At 42.6% G+C, this 18,726-nt stretch overlaps 1 protein-coding gene across 1 annotated transcript in view; it reads left to right on the top strand.

Annotated features, from left to right (window-relative positions):
• The window catches only part of EPHB1 (EPH receptor B1), a 411,882-nt gene that overhangs the window by 245,956 nt on the left and 147,200 nt on the right, over positions 1–18,726 (top strand). The window contains exon 4 of the mRNA XM_049775927.1: positions 14,735–14,890. Within this exon, the coding sequence (XP_049631884.1) occupies positions 14,735–14,890 (156 nt within the window). The remainder of the gene's footprint in view (positions 1–14,734; positions 14,891–18,726) is intronic.

Raw genomic sequence — 18,726 nt, 5'->3', positions numbered from 1 at the left:
AGAAGGTCCATGTGGGGACTCCCTGTCTCCTTTCCCCTGGAATTTTAGTAGGAAGTCCACTGACCCCAGTGAAAATAGAGGAGCTTGGGAGCCTTTGGAGGGCCACAGTGACTCAACCTTGTTACTGTAGGTCAAAAGTCTCCTGTGAATTGTCCACCAACGTTGGAGAGGTGAATGAGAAGCCTTCCTCACTACAGAAGTATGTCCTGGCTACTGAACATACTTCATTTATGATCTAGTTATATAACCCCCACATCTCATGCTCAGCCTTGTCTGGGAGTCTTCTCTAGCATCCTGCTCTAGCAGTTGCACCCCTTCTGGCCATTCACTGCTATGGATGGTGGAAATAGTCCACTAAGTAACTCACACTTCAAACCACCTGCATGTCTATCCTCACTCCCTCATGGTCACTCTCTGCTCCCCATAAAAAAGGAGCATCTCATAACATGCTGGCCCTTAGAGCTGCCTCTCTTGCTTCGTTCCTAGGAACCCAACTCTCCTACGCTAACCATTGCCATCTCTTCCAAAGTCATGCAGCTCTTCGGGTATTTCTGAGACTTTCTGAGTCTGAAAACAAGTGAATCCAATCCTCAATATGGTATTTCTTCCAGACATGCTTGCAGTCTGGAAGTCAGGAGACTGACTTGGGGAATAAACAGGCAAGCCCCAGGTGGAACTGAGTTGATCCTGGTTTCTGAGTGAGCAACCCCACTCCCATGTCCTGCTTTTTTCTATGTTGCCTCCATGCCCCACACCCCCTTTTTCTGTCAGAATAGTGAAGGCACTTCCGGAGTGCAGGATTGAAGGGAAAAGGTTCAGGAAGAGGAACAATTTCCTCATGGACAGAAGTGGGCCTCCTGCAGTAACAGAGGTGAGGGTTTGGCCTGGCTTAGAGCCATCATCTATCCCCAGTACCTGGTCCAGGGCCTGGTACCCATCAGGGCCTATGGGCTCACCTGGGTGAACCCTAACCAATCTCAGGCTCCCTTTTCTTCAGGACTACTATGGATAAGAGTGGTAGTACAGCTGTAGGGCACAGAGCTAGGAGTAAGTCCTGGGTATCACCAGTTGTGCTCCCTCCAAACATTAAAAAATATTGAAGACTTTTGAACCCTGTGTTTCTTATTTTCTCCTAGCTTCACACCTAGCATAATGGGTAGAGTTCTTCCTCATGTTCCTCCCCCCTTCACCTTATTGTCTTCCCACAAGAACTGAACATCTGAGTGTGTTTTCTCCTGGTCACCCTCCCATCAGCAGCTTCCAGAAATGCAGGGTGAAAGTCAGTGGTACAGTGAGCTGAGTGGAATCTCTCCCCACGTTCACTCAGCCTTTCCCCACCCTTGATCACCTTGACTCAACTCAGCTGGGCACTGTGGTTATCAGAGTGAGTCATTGAAATGTGTTTTGTTGGGGGACTTTGACATGTAGTGTGCCCCTATAAAGGTCCTCCCTTGTACACCTGTACTTAGTCATTAGTGGTGTCCTAATGGGGATGACACTGGGGTACACTGGCTTAGACCCAACATTTGACTAACAGCCTTAACTATCCCTTGTAACTCCAGTCTAGACTCTTCCAAACCTCCCCATGGGGAAGGATCTTGTGTTTTACCCATTGGCATATCCTAATGCCTTGCCCAGCTCCAACCACAAAATGGTCAATTTGCTATGAAAATGAAGGCTTGAGGACCTCAATTCTTGATTTTTTGCAGAAACCACCCAGCTGATGTTTACTGAGGTAGTACTACATTTCGGAAATTTCCCAGAAACTTTCTTATCTGAGTTAAGGAAGGTGGCCCAGTACCCTTTGATGTGTGAGGGCTGGAGGGTTGAGTTACTACATAAGATCATATTGTATGTGGCAGTTCCTCAGACCCCATGCTATGATATCTCCAAATTCCTGCCTTGGTCTGCAGTAGTATTTCTCAACTGGACCCATCTTGCTATCACCACGTGAATGGCCAACACAAGGAGAAAGAACACTGCTTTCTGAATTTCAGCATTGGTAAGAGAGGAAGATTAGGTCTGAAAGTCTGAATTTCTATTTGTGCCCATGGTTGGATGCTGGTCTGAATCACTAGCCAACAGCTGGGTTTGGTCTATGCAACCCCCCAGTCACCAAGCACAGAGACCTGAGTCAGGATATGAGGGTGGTCCGAAGCCCTCTTCTGGAAGGCTCTGATTACCAGGCAGTTTCAGCCTCCAGAACTGGGCCAGGCTATGGCATTCACAGCTGCTCTCACTACTAGCAATATGGACAGACAGACAGAAAGACAGACAGACAGACAGACAGACACACACACACACACACACAACCTTAAACTCTTCTGTTTGTTCTCTCAGCTCTGACCAGTGATTCCCCCATTCCACCAGGCAGATCCACCCTCTCCCCACCATCCTGACCCACCTCTGTAACAACTTCCATGCTGATTGATGTTTCCTGGCTCGCTGCTGCTTGAGCAGCTTAACAGCACAGGAAGTCACAGCCTCGTCAGAGTCATGCTGCCTGCAGCATTCATCAGTTTCAGCAAGTGTCACCCGAGTGATATGAGTGTATGACACAGCTAAGCATCCCTTCTGCACAGGCCATTACAGCTGGCTCCAGGCCCAAGGAGGCAGGGACTAGAGCCACCTTTTGGCATCATGCAAACAGGTCAGCCTTAACTTGCCTGGTCCTCATAAATGTTTATGTTCCAGGCAAACTCTACATCTACCATAGGCTTCCCAAGAAAGCATTGGTACTCAGAGCAGGTTTCTTTCTTTCTTTCTTTCTTTTTTTTTTTTCATTTTTGCCACTCCCAGTGGCACGGGGGTTACTCCTGGCTCTGCACTCAGAAATTGCTCCTGGCAGGCTTAAAGGACCCTATGGGATGCCAGGGATCAAACCTAGGTTAGCTGCATGCAAGGCAAATGCCCTTCCCGCTAAACTATCGCTAAAGCCCCTCAGAGTCAGGGAAGTTTTTTACCTTGATCTCACTATTATGCTTTATCATTACTCTTTACCTATACTTTACAGTCAATGCAAGTAACACCATCTCCAGGCAGCCCCCCCTAGTTTATATTCATCCTCCCTTGGGCATCTCAGGCTTTGCTATAAAGATTCTGTTCTTAAAGAATTCACGGGCCCGGAGAGATAGCACAGCAGCGTTTGCCTTGCAAGCAGCCGATCCAGGACCAAAGGTGGTTGGTTCGAATCCCGGTGTCCCATATGGTCCCCCGTGCCTGCCAGGAGCTATTTCTGAGCAGACAGCCAGGAGTAACGCCTGAGCACTGCCGGGTGTGGCCCAAAAAACAAAACAAAAAAAAAAAAGAATTCACAAGAACTGACCCTGGTCAGTTAATTTCCTTGGATTACATATTACCCTTCCTGCTTGTATATCCTTTTCAAAAAACATCAGTGATTTTTCTTTGACTACCAAGATTCTGTATATAATGATGCAAGCATTAGAAATAGTAGAACAGAAGTGCACCAGCAATGTTTCTACTCCCAGTGTTCACTTTTATAAGAATGTAAGCACACAATTGATAATTATATACTCATCTAATTATCTCCCTGTCTTATATGACCCCCAGGGCATGCTAGAACAGCCCAATATAAACTATTCATCCCTCATTATTCATATAATAAAATTTAACTTATAAATGAGGCACAGTAAGAAATTGATACAATGATGAATAATAAAATAGAATAATTAAAAATTAGACTATGACATAAACTATGAAAATATAGTCTCTCTCAAAGTTCAAATCTTTGATCATGAGTCACTAAAATCTCAGAAAGATAAGAAGGGTCTACAGTTTGTGGATGCATATATATATATATATATATTTGTCTACATGTGCATGCAACACAATAAGGTCTATTTGAATATATAGCTTTAGTATCATTTAAACATATTTTTCCATAGAAGAATTTTAATTGGATTTTACTATTCCATTATCTGACCATTTCCCAATTTATTTAATGAATACCTAGTTGTTTGACTTTAGGGGCAAGGAGGATGGTTATCAGAACTGGTGGTTTTGTTTTATTTTGTTTTGTTTAAAAAAATCAAATTAGGGCCCGGAGAGATAGCACAGCGGCGTTTGCCTTGCAAGCAGCCGATCCAGGACCAAAGGTGGTTGGTTCGAATCCCGGTGTCTCATATGGTCCCCCGTGCCTGCCAGGAGCTATTTCTGAGCAGACAGCCAGGAGTAACCCCTGAGCAACACCAAGTGTGGCCCAAAAACAAAAACAAAAACAAAGAAACAAAAAAAAAATCAAATTCAGGGCCTTACACATGCAATGCAAGCAAGCATGTGTGGCACCACAACCCTGCCTGACTCCTGAGATCACTCCTTTTGCGCCATTCTTCTTTACTTTCTTCCAAGCTGTAAATGACACTGAACACACAACCATGAACATGTGTCTTTTTCCACATGGGTTTACTTTTCCTTTAGACTGAAAATTTGCAGTGGGATATTTCAATCAAACTCTGGAACTTTTGGAGGTCTCTGAAGGTCAGACAAGCTATACAAAGCCACACTTTGTGTGGGAATATCTCTGACCTTATATCCTCAAATACAAAGATTGGGTCATTATTGTTATTAATACTATTTCCCTTGGAGTTTGTACTTTTGGGTCATTTGGCCCTTGGCAGGAGCTCAGAGAAATCATCCACTGTATCTGGATTTTGTCTATGTACATGTTGGCTGGTTTCCAGTGTGTGTGTGTGTGTGTGTGTGTGTGTGTGTGTGTGTGTGTGTGTGTGTGTGTGTGTGTGTGTGTGTGTGTAGCATAGAACCTGGTACCAATTCTGAGAGATGATCAGAACAAAAAAGGAACTGTGAAAGGCAGCATTGGGGCAAAAGGCTCTCAGTGTTCTTAGCTTGTTGCCCTGATCTTTAGTGGAAGTGAGATTTTCCAAGGCCTGAGTCCCTGTGGAATGTCCTAGATGTCTCAGTGGAACCCATTCCAGGTAAACTGAAAGGACAAAAGAGGGGCGTTCCTGCCCAGTGACATCTGCTTTGGGAGAGCATTCTGTCTGAAGTCCCCAAATCAAAACTTATTGTCACCAAAGGGCAGGTGGTGAAGTCTTTCAACCTCTGGGGGACACTTACTCCAACCTGGTGAGAGCTCATGGAAGCATGGAAGTGGTCATGCATGGCCCCAGGAGCCTCCAGCACGCCCTTTTACTAGAAAATCCTTAAAAGTCTTTAGCAGCTACCAGAAGTGAAGAGGCAAGGAATTTCTGAAGCAAGGAGCACAGAACTATAACCCCCCACCCCCCCCTTCCATAACCAGGAGCCTTGCTCCTCTCACTGAAGCCTCTTGAGCCCAGCAGACCCCAGAAACAGCTGCCAGACTGCACCTGCAGGAGAAAAAGCACCGGCTTCTAAGCAAGGGATGAATATTCATTGGCATAAGCCCTTGCAAACTCATTTGGGAGAAAAAATTAGATCAGAAGAAGTAATCAGATTATTAAAAAGAAAGCGCAAGGACAGAGGCATTGGTGGAGGAAAGAATCCCATTTAAAATGCAAGGAGAGATTCCCTTCCTGTCAAGTAGCTGTGACCCTCTGGACCATGCATGGAAAGTACTAAGCTCCCCCACGTTTCTGCTGCATAGAAATGTTGTTTTTTAAGGCTTCAGCTAAGTAGGGGGGGTGGATAGGAAGGACAAGGCGCATCCTCCATAAACAAAAATTATAAAATAATGTCTTGAAGTGAGGCTTTCGCTTTATCTTTTTTCGATATCAAGGAAAACTGAATGCTAAAGAGGCAAGAGTGAGTGCTGAGTGACAGGTTAAAGGGCTCCAATACAGATTAGATGGTCCACTATCTCCTGAGGAAATTGCATAAAAGTGGTTATTCCCTCTTGCTTCTATTAATTTCCTCTTCCTGGCTGCTTGGAAATGCTTCATAACCCGTTGCTGCAGATGGGGACAAGAGCCGCTTTCCATGATCTCAATCACCGCACTGTTTATGAGACACTTAATCTGCTTAAATTTAATTTAATTTATAAAGTAATAGTACTGTAGGTGATGGATTTAGTGTCACTGGAAGTCTGCGTGTGGCGATGGGCGGGGAGGGGCGTTCTTGCAAGCACCAGGTAATTTGTTACTTCCTTGAATCTCTGGGAAGTTGGGTGGGCCTTTGAAGGTGACCTTGTAGATACCAGCTAGGGGTCACATGCACGGGTCTCCTTGTCCTTGAGGGGAAGAGAAATACGATGGCTTGGGAAACCACACAGGCTGAAGGACTGTTATTCCCTTAGTTTGGTCTCTTGCTATCCACCAAAGTTATGAGTGGGAAAGGAGGTATGGGGAGTGGTCATCTCAAAGCTCCATTTATCACCTATCTGAATAAAGATTATTTATTATACAGGAAAGCAATTGCCTCTTGTCCTACAAAAACACAGCAATTGAGGGGGGGGTTTGGTGTCATAAACATTCAGCTCTTGAGTTCCAGGTGCTCCAGGGACAAAAGATCTTGTGTGAATTTACAGCAGAGCAATGCAGCTCTCCTTTCCCAGCCACCACAGGGAACAGTGAAGAAATCCTCCCAGCTGGCTGAGCTGACCTATTTCCCAGCCTGCTGCTTCTGTTCCCTCCTTGCTTTGTCTTTGCTTCTCCTTCCGAATCCTTCCCTACGGCCACCGCCTGCTGACATCCCTGAGTACTCTGACACAATCCAGATCCCATGATGGCCTCTAGTGTTTGGGGCTCTCCTAATGTCTACAGTTTACATCACCTGTGCCCTGCTTGGCTCCACTGGTGGTGGGGAAGAATTGGCACATCACAGGTCTTCAGTGAACTCCTGTGGGAAGGGGTCTGTACTAGTCACTATAGCTCTGCATCAATGAAGGACCACTCCCTAATGTTGAAATGATGTACAAACAAACAACAAACAGGGTGTCCATCTCAGCCATGCTTGGCAGTGAGTGTGGCTGTATGTTTGGTTAGTATGTATCTTATGTATGTATGTATGTATGTATGTATGTATGTATATATGTATGTATGTTTGGTCTCTTATGTAACTCTCACTGGGGATGGGGGGACGGTTGAGCGAGCCTTTAAAGGTGTGATCTCCAGGCTGCACCTCTGGATCCTTTCCAAATGCTTTTCTCAGAGGTGCCTAAAGAGGTGCCACTGGCTCTGACTTCCTTTGGCTTCAGTATTCTTTGTGAGAGCTCCTGAAGCAACACAGATCACCTGTGATCAAGACTGCCTTTTCTCCAGGGACAACAGAATCATCACATTTCCCCTTTGATGTTAAAAGTTGAGTAAAATAACAAATTATTAACTTCTGTTTCTTATTACAGGTGTCTGATACAAGATGAATTAAAAAGACTTTGTGTACCAGCCTGGCACTTTAACCATTATTTAAAGTATTGATTTTATGAGGAAATATCGTGCAAATGTGCTTACAAGTTGCAACATAAATGTTTTATAAATGAAGTTAGGAATGCTTCTTCTTTATAAATTAGGGAATACCTATACACAGATTTTATTAAAATAATAATTTATGAAATCTGAATATTAAGGAAATGCCTTTATTTTGTGATTATACTTAATATATAACTTTGTTTGTTTTTTTTGGGCCACACCCGGTGATGCTCAGGGGTTACTCCTGGCTATGTGCTCAGAAATAGCTCCTGGCTTGGGCGACCATACGGAATGCCAAGGATCAAACCTAGGCCCATCCTGGATCAGCTGCATGCAAGGCAAACGCCCTACCGCTGTGCTATTGCTCCAGCCCCAATAGTTAAAATACATCTTATAGACATAATTATTCACCCATTATACAAAACAGAAATTATTTGTGCAGAAGCACTTTCTTCCACTTGGTTCCAAGATTTATTTTCCCACTTGGGGCTCTAAGTTTACATTCTAACTCTAAATTCTGGAAGTTTCCACAAGGAACATTTGTTTTTCAAAAAGAACCTGGTGAAAGATGGAGAGGAGATAGAACAAGTACTTATTAGTGCTAGGTCCATTTTGATTATTTGAGGTCTAAGAGCCTATAAGGATTGGTGTTAGAAGAATCTCTGACCCTGTGAGTGAGTTGAAATTGGGGGTGGCTGAAGGAATCTTTCAGTAACCACCATACTAGGATGCAGCAGAGATAGCAATGGACTCAGAATGGTCTGACCATTTTCCTGTGCTCACTATTCTGCAGCAAAGGTGGCCCTGACCTTCCTAGGACCTCTTTTTCTGACTCTCTCAGAGACTCTCTGTAACATCAGCTTGGGCCCATGCTTCTCTCTTTCCAACTACATGGCATCCTTGGAGCTTGGAGTCCAGTGCAGAATGTCCTCTGCCTTTTATCTGGTAATCCCAGAATTTAGCATTCTTCTAGTTCTGCTGTGACTGGTGGCTGTGAGAATAACTGCTAATTTGGAGCTATGAAGAGAAGAGGTTTTCAGTACTGGAAAGTGAAGGATCTTCTCATGTGTCCCTGAGCAAATGAAGGAGAAATCCTTGTTTTTCACAAAAGAGCCCACTATGCTTAAGACCCACAAGAGTCCATTGTGTTTGGGCATCTTCTGGATTTTTCAGCTCCCCAAATAAAGGGAAGCAGAGAGGTCCTAGGAATACATGTTGTTTACACTAGAAAGGATCAAGTTCTTCTCACGGGAAACAAGGAAAAGAGAAGAAAAGAATCTAGGAAGGGAGATTTTCTGAATGAACCTGAATAGACTCAGTAGCTTCTTTCTGCAGATTGTGGGGGCACAATTCAGGTCTTTCCATTGGACTTTTATTTATGGAGCTGTTAGCATAGGTTTAGATATTTTTAATTTTCTCTCTTCAAAGGGTTCTATTGTTATTATTATGGTTCTTGATGTTGTTGTTACTAATTCTTGGGCTACATATGGCAGTGTTCAGAGTTCAGGGATTATTCTTGGCTCTGAGATTGGGGATCACTTCTATCAAGGTTTGGGAGACCATGTGTAATATTAAGGATCCCACCTGGGTCAGTCTCACTCTGACCCCAATAAAGAGTTATATTTTGACCTTGCTGTGATGACTTAGCAAGTGACCCTTTCATATCATCACAACAGAAATATATATATACATACATATTTATACATATATATGTAAAAGCCATATTAGATCATAGAGATCTATGTTTCTCAATCTTTTCTTTCAAACAGTCCCCTTTCAGCCTGATTCCTCTCTGTGGTTTGCCCAACCTACCAGTTGTCTTTCTAATTTTACCCTATAGCCCACATTTATGTGATTTTTATCTATGGTCCTCTTAAGATACCATGTGCCCACAGGGGACCATATAGCCTATGGTTGAGAAATGCTAATCTAAATAATGTTAACCATAATGTATTCCATGGAAATTGAGTCCAGGCTATGAACTACAAAATAGGGATTGTTGGTTAGAAAGCTGAGCGTTAAAAAAAAAAAAAGCTGAGCGTTCACTATCATGTTTCAGGAAAATTTATGAAATTTTGTTTTAAAAAGTAAAATTTGGACACCTGCCCAGTGAGGCCCGACCGTGAAAAATTGTGTGTGCTGCCTGTGTGTGTCTGTCTCCTGTCCTGTCGCTTGAATCTCTTGGGAGTGGGCCGAAAAGAGGCTCCAGCTACTCGGCCATGCGCTGTTTTTAAGGAAAAAACGCCATTGAAACAAGAAGAAAAAATCACACAAAGAACTGTGCTGGAGGCTGAACTCTGCTGGAACTCAGATGCCAGCACCCCTATCTGCCTGTCTTCCATGCTGTGCTCCATTTTTAGCCTGATTTCATCCTGTGTGTGGCTCATCTGCAGATGGCTCACCTTCCCTGCAGCCTTCCCTGGAGCTGAGCTTACACACCCAGAAAGGGGAAACCACTGAACTCTGCTGGAACTCAGATGCCAGCACCCCTATCCACCTGTCTTCTGTGCTGTGCTCCATTTTTGGCCTGATTTCATCCTGTGTGTGGCTCATCTGAGGACGGCTTGCCTTCCCATGGAACCTTCCCTGGAGGTGAGTTTACAAGCCCAGAAAGGGTGGAGCCAGAGGAGCATGGACACTCTACTTCGCTTCCTGGCCATGCACATCATTTAACCAATGAATACAACCACAATATGTAGAAAAACACACAATACAAGTGTGACAATGGGGAAACAATGCAGGCCAGCGCCAGACATAGAGAATGACGATGGCAACTCTGATGACTTGAACATGACCAACCAACTAGTCAGTCTCTCAGATAAGGAGTTTAGAGTCGCAATATCGAAGATGTTCAAAGAACTCAAAGAAAGTATAGAAGAGAACACTAATAAGAATCAAGAGAATATGAAGATAGAAATAAGAAAACTCCAAACTGAAATTTTAGGTCAAATAACAGGTCTGAAAAACTCAGTAGATGAATTGAAGAAAAACATGGTTGAGATTTCACACGGATTAACAGCAGCTGAGGATAGAATTAGTACACTGGAAGATGAGATGAATAACAATTCCATACAGCAGAAGAAATTGGAAAAAAGCCTTAAAGCAAATGATCAAACAATGGAAAAATTACTCAAATAATGGGAACAGATGAAAATAGAAGTCTATGATAAGCTCAACAGAAACAACGTAATCATTGTAGTCCCAGAGACCCAGGAAGAAAATCTCCAGGAACAATCAATGGTCAAGAACATCATTAAAGAGAAATTACCAGAGCTAATGAATACATGCAATCAAATCCTGCATGCCTGAAGAGTACCAACTAAAAGAAACCCCAGAAAAAACACCCCAAGACACAAGACACATCCTAGTCACAACGACGAATCCCACAGATAGAGACAGAATTCTGAAAGCAGCAAGATCAAAAAGAGAGATTACATTCAAGGGAACATCCTTGAGATTTACTGCAGACCTGTTACTGGAAACACTCAAGGCCAGAAGGCAGTGGTGGGACATAGTGACAAAACTCAATGAAATAAATGCTTCGCCTAGAATACTGCAAAAAAAAAAAAAATACAGCAAAACTCACTTTCAGGTTTGAAGGAACAATACATGGTTTCACAGACAAACAACAGCTCAGAAACTTTACAGACTCAAAACCATTCTTAAAAGAAAAACTGGATGGCCACTTTAAGACAAGACTGACCAACAGACACACCAAACTCTGATATAAAGAGGGCACCAACTCTCAGGACAATTCTTTCTCTCAATGTCAATGGACTAAATGCACCAGTTAAGAGACACAGAGTGGCTAATTGGATCAAAAAACTCAATCCAACCTTCTTCTGCTTACAAGAAATGCACCTGAATAGTCAGAACAAACATATACTCAAAATAAAAGGCTGGAGGAAAATCATCCAAGCAAACAACACCCATAAAAAAGCTGGAGTGGCCATACTAATATCAGATGATGCAAACTTTATACTTAGGAAAGTTGTAAGGGACAAAGATGGACATTTTGTATTAATCAAGGGATACGTACAGCAGGAAGAAATCCCCCAGCAAAATATTTAATACAATTGTTGACAAATCTGAAAAATAATGTCAATGACAACACAATGAGTGTGGGAAACCTCAACACGGCATTGTCAACACTTGATAGGTCAACCAGACTGAAACCCAACAAGAATATACTAGACCTGAACAGAGAAATGGAAGAAAGAGGCCTAGTAGATATATACAAGACACTTCACCCCCAGAAGCCTGGATACACATTCTTCTCTAATGTACATGGGACATTCTCCAGGATACACTACATGCTAGACATAAAACATACCTCTATAATATCAAGAGGATATAAATTCTGCACCTCAAAAGAAATAGAGCCCAGGATACAAGAGCCCCCCACTGAGTGGGAGAAACTATTCACCCAATACCCATCAGACAAGGGGCTAATCTCCAAAATATACAAGGCACTGACAGAAATTTACAAGAAAAAAACATCTAATCCCATCAAAAAATGGGGAGAAGAAATGGACAGACACTTTGGCAAAGAAGAAATACAAATGGCCAAAAGACACCAAAAAAATGCTCTACATCACTAATCATCAGGGAGATGAAAATCAAAACAACTATGAGGTACCACCTCACACCCCAGAGATTGGCACACATCACAAAGAATGAGAACAAGCAGTGCTGGCAGGGATATGGAGAGAAAGGAACTCTTATCCACTGCTGGTGGAAATGCCATCTAGTTCAACCTTTATGGAAAGCAATATGGAGATTCCTCCAAAAACTGGAAATCTGGGGCTGGAGAGATAGCGTGGAGGTAAGGCTTTTGCCTTGCATGCGGAAGGATGGTGGTTCGAATCCCGGCATCCCATATGGTCCCCCGAGCCTGCCAGGAGGGAGTGATTTCTGAGCGTGGAGCCAGGAGTGACCCCTGAGCGCTGCTGGGTGTGACCCGAAGAAAAAAAAACAAAAAAAACTGGAAATCGAGCTCCCATATGATCCAGCTATACCACTCCTAGGAATCTACCCTAGGAACACAAAAATACAATACAAAAATGCCTTCCTTACATCTATATTCCTTGCAGCACTATTTACCATAGCAAGACTCTGGAAACAGCCAAGATACCCTTCAACAGATGAATGGCTAAAGAAACTGTGGTACATATACACAATGGAATATTATGCAGTTGTCAGGAGAGATGAAGTCATGAAATTTTCCTATACATGGATGTACATGGAATCTATTATGCTGAGTGAAATAAGTCAGAGAGAGAGAGAGAGAGAGAGAGAGAGAGAGAGAGAGAGAGAGAGAGAGAGACGCAGAATGGTCTCACTCATCTATGGGTTTTAAGTAAAATGAAAGACATTCTTGCAATAACAACTTTCAGACACGAAAGGAAAAGAGCTGGAAGTTACAGCTCACCTCATGAATCTCACCACAAACAGGATGAGTTTAGTTAGAGAAATAACTACGTTTTGAACTATCCTAATAATGAGAATGTACGAGGGAAATAGAAAGCCTGTCTAGAGTACAGGCGGGGGTTGGGTGGGGAGGAGGGAGATTTGGGACATTGGTGATGGGAATGTTGCACTGGTGATGGGTGGTGTTCTTTATATGACTGAAACCCAAACACAATCATGTATGTAATAAAGTTGTTTAAATAAAAAAAAAGAAAGAAACCACTAAAAAAAAAAGTAAATTTCCAATTTTCAAAAGAATCCCATTTGTAAATCTGAGGTATTAATAGATTAAAGAATTTGGATTCCATAGGATGTTATTGGATTTTACCTTTCTATAGAGCATTTCATTTCAGAAAGTTTCTCCCATCCCCGATGAACTTTTTCCCTAGGGTAACTCTGGGAAACCAGAAGCCCTATTCCTCACTTTAGGGGAGCAAAGCAGTGGGAAAATGGTAGCTGGGTAAACAGTTATTTCTTCTTGCCTTGGTAGAAAAGCATCAATATTTTTCAACAATTTTTTGCTATCTTTGCCCCCACTGTGTGAGCCTGGGCAACTTTTTTTAACCTTACTATGTCCCTATATTCTCATAAATAAAATAGAGATAATAGCTACCCCATAGAGTAATGCATGTTAAGCACTTATCAAGGATGTTAACATATGGTTGTTACTGCTATTATTAAGGAATATTCTCAATTTTCCAGGAGGGAACAATATATTTGGGGAGATAAGCTTCATGTAAGTAGAATCTATTTCAATGTTACTTCCTGTTCCAGTTAGGCTCACATTGAATCATATGTATATGTGGGGGCAAAAATTTATCCTCAGAATTCTCTCTATCAGGTTATGCAGTCACAGGAAATAGTCACTGGATGAGTTAGTAAGGGAGGCAAGAAAGCCAAGTTGACTGAGAAAGAAATTGAGACAGGAGCAGATTGAGATGGTCAATATGATTCTCAAAGAAGTAGAGCCAGCAGAAGCAGTTTTCTGAGGAGGAAATTAGATATATGACATCAGGATCTCTAATGAGAGTCTAGGAGGCAGCCTAGAACCAGATTTTTCAGGACCTGTCTCTTCACCAGCTAACCATACAGGGAAGAAAGCAGAAGTATCTTGTCTATGAGGCACCCAAACTTTTGACTGTTCTGTCTATGAAGGAGAACTTTAGCAGTTGACCCTCTCCTCAGTGCAACTGGCTGCAAAGCCATCCTGTATTTGCTGCTGTGCCCTGCATCCCAAGTAGCATTTTAGTTCTCAGTTAAAGGAGAATGATGTTGAGGCAGTAATCTTGAAATCACTTTAATTTCTTTGTAAAGGATCACTTCTGAATTTTAGTTTCCTACCATAATTCACAACCAAGGCTTATTAGCAGAGCTTATAGTGGCCCTTGAGTGTGCTGCTACATGGTCTTTCAGAATTGTGCGATGATGCACTGTCAGCCAGAACCCGTTTTCATCTAAGGATATTAGGCAAGATATCTTCAGTGAGTGACTCAGGGTAAGGCTCTGGCTGTTAACCAGGTGGAAGAGGAGGTGAATAATCATTTATAGAGTACTTATGTCCTAGACACTAAGCTACATATTAGATTCATTTTCTCAATTAAATCTCTTGACACACCTGAAAGGGAAGAATCATTATTCATATTGTTCAAGAGAGAGAGAGAGAGAGAGGCTATTGGTACCAGGCAGGTCTAATTCTCGAAGGATGTTTGAAGAATTGGAAGTATTAAATAGTCTGTTTCTTAATCTGAAATTTTTACTTTATGCAAAAGGATATTTCAATACCTTTTGTTGAGGGGGATCTATAGGGGAGGAGAGTCAAATCGTTTGTTTCCTAGATTCTAGGGAAGGACCTCTAACTGCTGCTCATGGATTAATTCTTCTTTGGTCTCTTTGTGTTTCAGCTTGCCCTGCAGGGATGTTCAAGGCCAACCAGGAAGCTGAAGGCTGTTCTCACTGCCCCTCCAACAGCAGATCCCCTTCTGAGGCTTCCCCCATCTGCACCTGCAGGACTGGCTATTATCGAGCAGAGTTTGACCCACCGGAAGTAGCCTGCACTAGTAAGTGCTTATTCAGAACTTTGGTTTGGAAATAGGTTTTCTAATAGTCGCAAATAGTGGCCCCAGAACAGGGAAAACTAAAATATCCATTCGCCCAATTGGAGTATATACCAACAAGTTGGCAGTTGTGCTGAATGGACAGCTCCCTGTCCAGAAAGCTGGGACCTTCTGCTCCTGTATGCGTGGTCCTGATTCTGTTGTACTTCACATTCCTCATCTCTGCCCCAGCTCCACATATGGGAAAGCCTTTCTCCACTAAAGCAAGACAACTTCTACTAAGTGGTAAAAATGCCAATCTGGAGGGTTCTATGAGTGCAAAATTGAAACACTAGGGACAGAGGGTAGGTCACTTGCTTTGAAAGCAGCCACCTGGGGTTCCAGAATCTCTGGCATCCTCTAGGGTCCCGAGCTCTCCAGAGTGATTCCAGAGTTTGGAGTGAAGAGTAAGCCCTGGGCACCACCGGATGTGACTCAAAACAAAACTTAAAATTGAAATACTGTGATCTTCGAATCACTTTCTTTAAGAAGTCCATCTTTTTCCTTATATCTGAAACTATTTTTTCATGTGTATGGTTTTCTGTATCTCAGAACTCTCAGCATTTTATTAGTTGATCAGATATTTCACATGACCAACCTCAGTTTCCAAATGAAGGTCCTAATATAATGACCATCGTCTCATTGTGCACCTCTTCTGCTCAGTACCCATATAGTGTTGTACTCATGGCCCTGTCAAATGACAAAACCATAGTCCTGCCATTGTGCATTCCTAGGCATTGTCCTTTCATTGGCTCTTCCACTCTTCCAGTCTCTGCTGAAGAGAGCAGGACACTCATCTTGCCCTTCATGCACTGCAGTTTGATAAACACAAAAAATTACTGAACTCTGAGTAGAAAATTTTTTTTAGCTCTGGCCTTGTAGTAAGTATATATAACCTTTGCTGGGTAAAAAACAGGAATGAAAGTGTCTTCTGTATCCAGGTCTTGAGGTCGATCAATGCTTATAGATTTGAGCTAAGGAAAAGCTCATCTTCTTGTAAACTGATTTTCCCCAGACTCGGCTCTCTGGTAGGTTGATATAAACAGAATTAATTCCATTTCTGCTAACTGGAGTCCCTTTCTCCCTGCTGAGGTATGATTTTCTCTTGGGGCATCTTTTATGAACCCTCAAAGCATAGATTAACTATTTAATGTTCTTTTCTGGAGCCCCTGAAGGATGCTGAATATCTGCTGCCTTGGTTCCGGATCAAGGACCAGCTTTTTCAGTTGTCCTAACTGATGCCCAAACTCCCACCATTCCTCTCCTAAAATCTTTCCTTATATCTGACCACTGCTCTCCCCCCAATTGGTTGAGTCTACTCTAAGATGACTTTGTGAAAATATAAGCCTGAATCTCACAACTTTTCATGTCATCATATATACCATACAAATTCACTTATCCCCTAGAGGTGGTCATCTGGGAGGAAGGTAGTACTCAGGATGCTGGCATGTTGCTGTCCTTGATCTAAAGAGCCTGTCACATTTATCTTACAAGCTCCCTTGTTTTTCAATCATCTACCCTGTATGCCAGAAATAGTAGGATCAATTCTGGGGATAAGCATTATCTTAGGAAGGTTTTTGCTTGCATGTTGGGGACCCTCTATCCACAGCCTAACTCAGAACATATGTCCCTTCACTAAAATTGGATCTTATAGGTTTTACTCTTCTTTCTGGTTCTGGTTTGCTTTCAACTTTCTCCATACCTGCCTTACATTAGAGAGTGGTGAATAATCTATTTGCCTTCTGAGACTTATGCCCTTAGGTGCCCAGACTCTGAAAGATGGCGTTGGACCCTCTCTGTGTAGTGGCAGCCACTTTCCAGGAAGACCAGACCAGACTAGAGAGTAACCATGGGTGTCTGGTTTAGCTTTCCAACCTGACTATAAGGACAAGCACTTAGTAAGGGGCCTAAAGCTAGGCTGTGCTGTGACATGATGCTATCCCAAGCTAATGTAAATTGTCCTATTATTTCATTGAGCCTTATTATACATTTGATTTATTGTGTGCAGAGAAGTACTGTATGAAAAAGTCAATTTGTTGGCTTTTATAATCTCATTAGGGTTTCCTTTTAAAGCATTCTAATTGGAGGTGCCATCTGTTCTCTTAAAAAGGCATCACACATCACCACAGTAAATAATTTTTCAGAATCAGGGATCATGGATAGTGCAGCTGAGTCCTAGCACCATCTTGGAGACCTCCTGGTTCATAGGTGAAGCACAGCATATACAGGAGTGGGTGACTTGGGTGAGGCCGGCACACCACATGGGGCTTGTTCAGTAGGAAAATCAGGAGACAGCTATGACCAGAGGTTAGTGGGAGGATACAGGGCTATGAGAATTCTCACTTCTAAAATGCACAGGATGGTGGCATCTGGAGATGCCATATCCTTTGGGTGCTGGAGAAGGGGACATTGAGTTAAGAACATCTAAGAGTCCAGAAGATCTCCAAATCAGGAAGGGCCTCGTTTTGGCCTAATTGCCATTGTCTTTCAGTGGGATTGTATCAATCTCTACACTCATTCACTGAGAATATGGAAAAGTTTTCTAAAGCCTCTTGAGATTTTAAAATGTGCTTTTACAAGGTCAAAATAACTATCAGTGTACCAAAAGTTAATATTTTACTAAATTGCATATTTTCTAAAAATGTGCACACATATTTATTGCATTTTTATGGTGATGACAAAGTTCATTGGTTCTAAAGTGATGCAAACATTTAAAGAAGCATGACAAGGTTTGTCAGTTGGTGCAGGCTTATTTTTGCTTTCTTTCAATCTCCTGCTAGAGGCTGGGATCACCTGGGCCTCTAAGAGGTCCTGGTAGCTGTGTCTCTAGCCTCATAGTTGCTGTGGTTTGTGGATGATGCAGAGATCTAGGTGTAACCCAAAGCAGTGTAACGCGGACTCTTGGGGAGCACATATGGGGTCTACAAGAGCTTGGTATCTGAGTGGGATGACACAGCTGCTGCTGGTCTAGCTCTCTTTCTCCTGGAATATCTCATCTGCCTACCTATATGCCTGGAAGACTAGCTCCTGTCCCAGCCTTGGTTTAGTATCTATTTATGTCCAGAGAAAGGCCTTATCTCATTCTGCCAGGGTCTTCTGGAAGGACATAGAAGGAGAGAAGAGGATGTTGAGAGAATGTCGGTATAAGGCTGTGGGGTAAATGCTGCAGTTTGGAGGATTTTCTTCAATGAAAGAATGATTACCTGTATTATGTACAAGAGTTTGGGGTATGGATAATTATGTCATAGTACCCCACACCTCCCTGCAGATGCAGCTCTCTGAATGAGGTCAGGTCTTGTGCACCAGGAAACCATTATTAATAAAGAATGACTGAGAGAGAGAGGAATTGGGTGGAACAAACAACCTCCTGAATCCAAGGAGCTAGAAGAATAGAGCCTGACCTCACCAGCTAGGAGAATAGAGCCAGCAGCTCATTCTGACTTCACACTTCCTGGGCTTCAGCTAAGGACATCACCCCTCTTTTTCACCCCTGCTCCTTCCTTTGACATAGGGGTATTAAGGGTTACTAAAGCCCCAAACTGTCCCAATATTGGATGAGGATTGTGAAATTAATCAAATCAGTTGTGTGCAGTGTTTGGAAGAGGGGTGTGTTGTTTTTTGGGGGGTGTCTTTTAGATGAAAGTTTGAATCTTAATTCTCTTAACTTTTCTGTGACCTTGGATTAATTCCTCCCCTTTTTACCCTCTATCATGTATTGTTGTGGTCTTATAATTATATAAGCCTCTCTGGGCTGTAATGAAGATTATGCATGATAGTATTATAGAACCATTGGCATGGTG

Source organism: Suncus etruscus, chromosome 6, assembly GCF_024139225.1.
Source record: "Suncus etruscus isolate mSunEtr1 chromosome 6, mSunEtr1.pri.cur, whole genome shotgun sequence".
NCBI classification, from domain to species: domain Eukaryota; kingdom Metazoa; phylum Chordata; class Mammalia; order Eulipotyphla; family Soricidae; genus Suncus; species Suncus etruscus.
The sequence above is the reverse complement of the archived record's forward strand: the minus strand, read 5'-3'. Positions and strand labels throughout refer to the sequence as shown.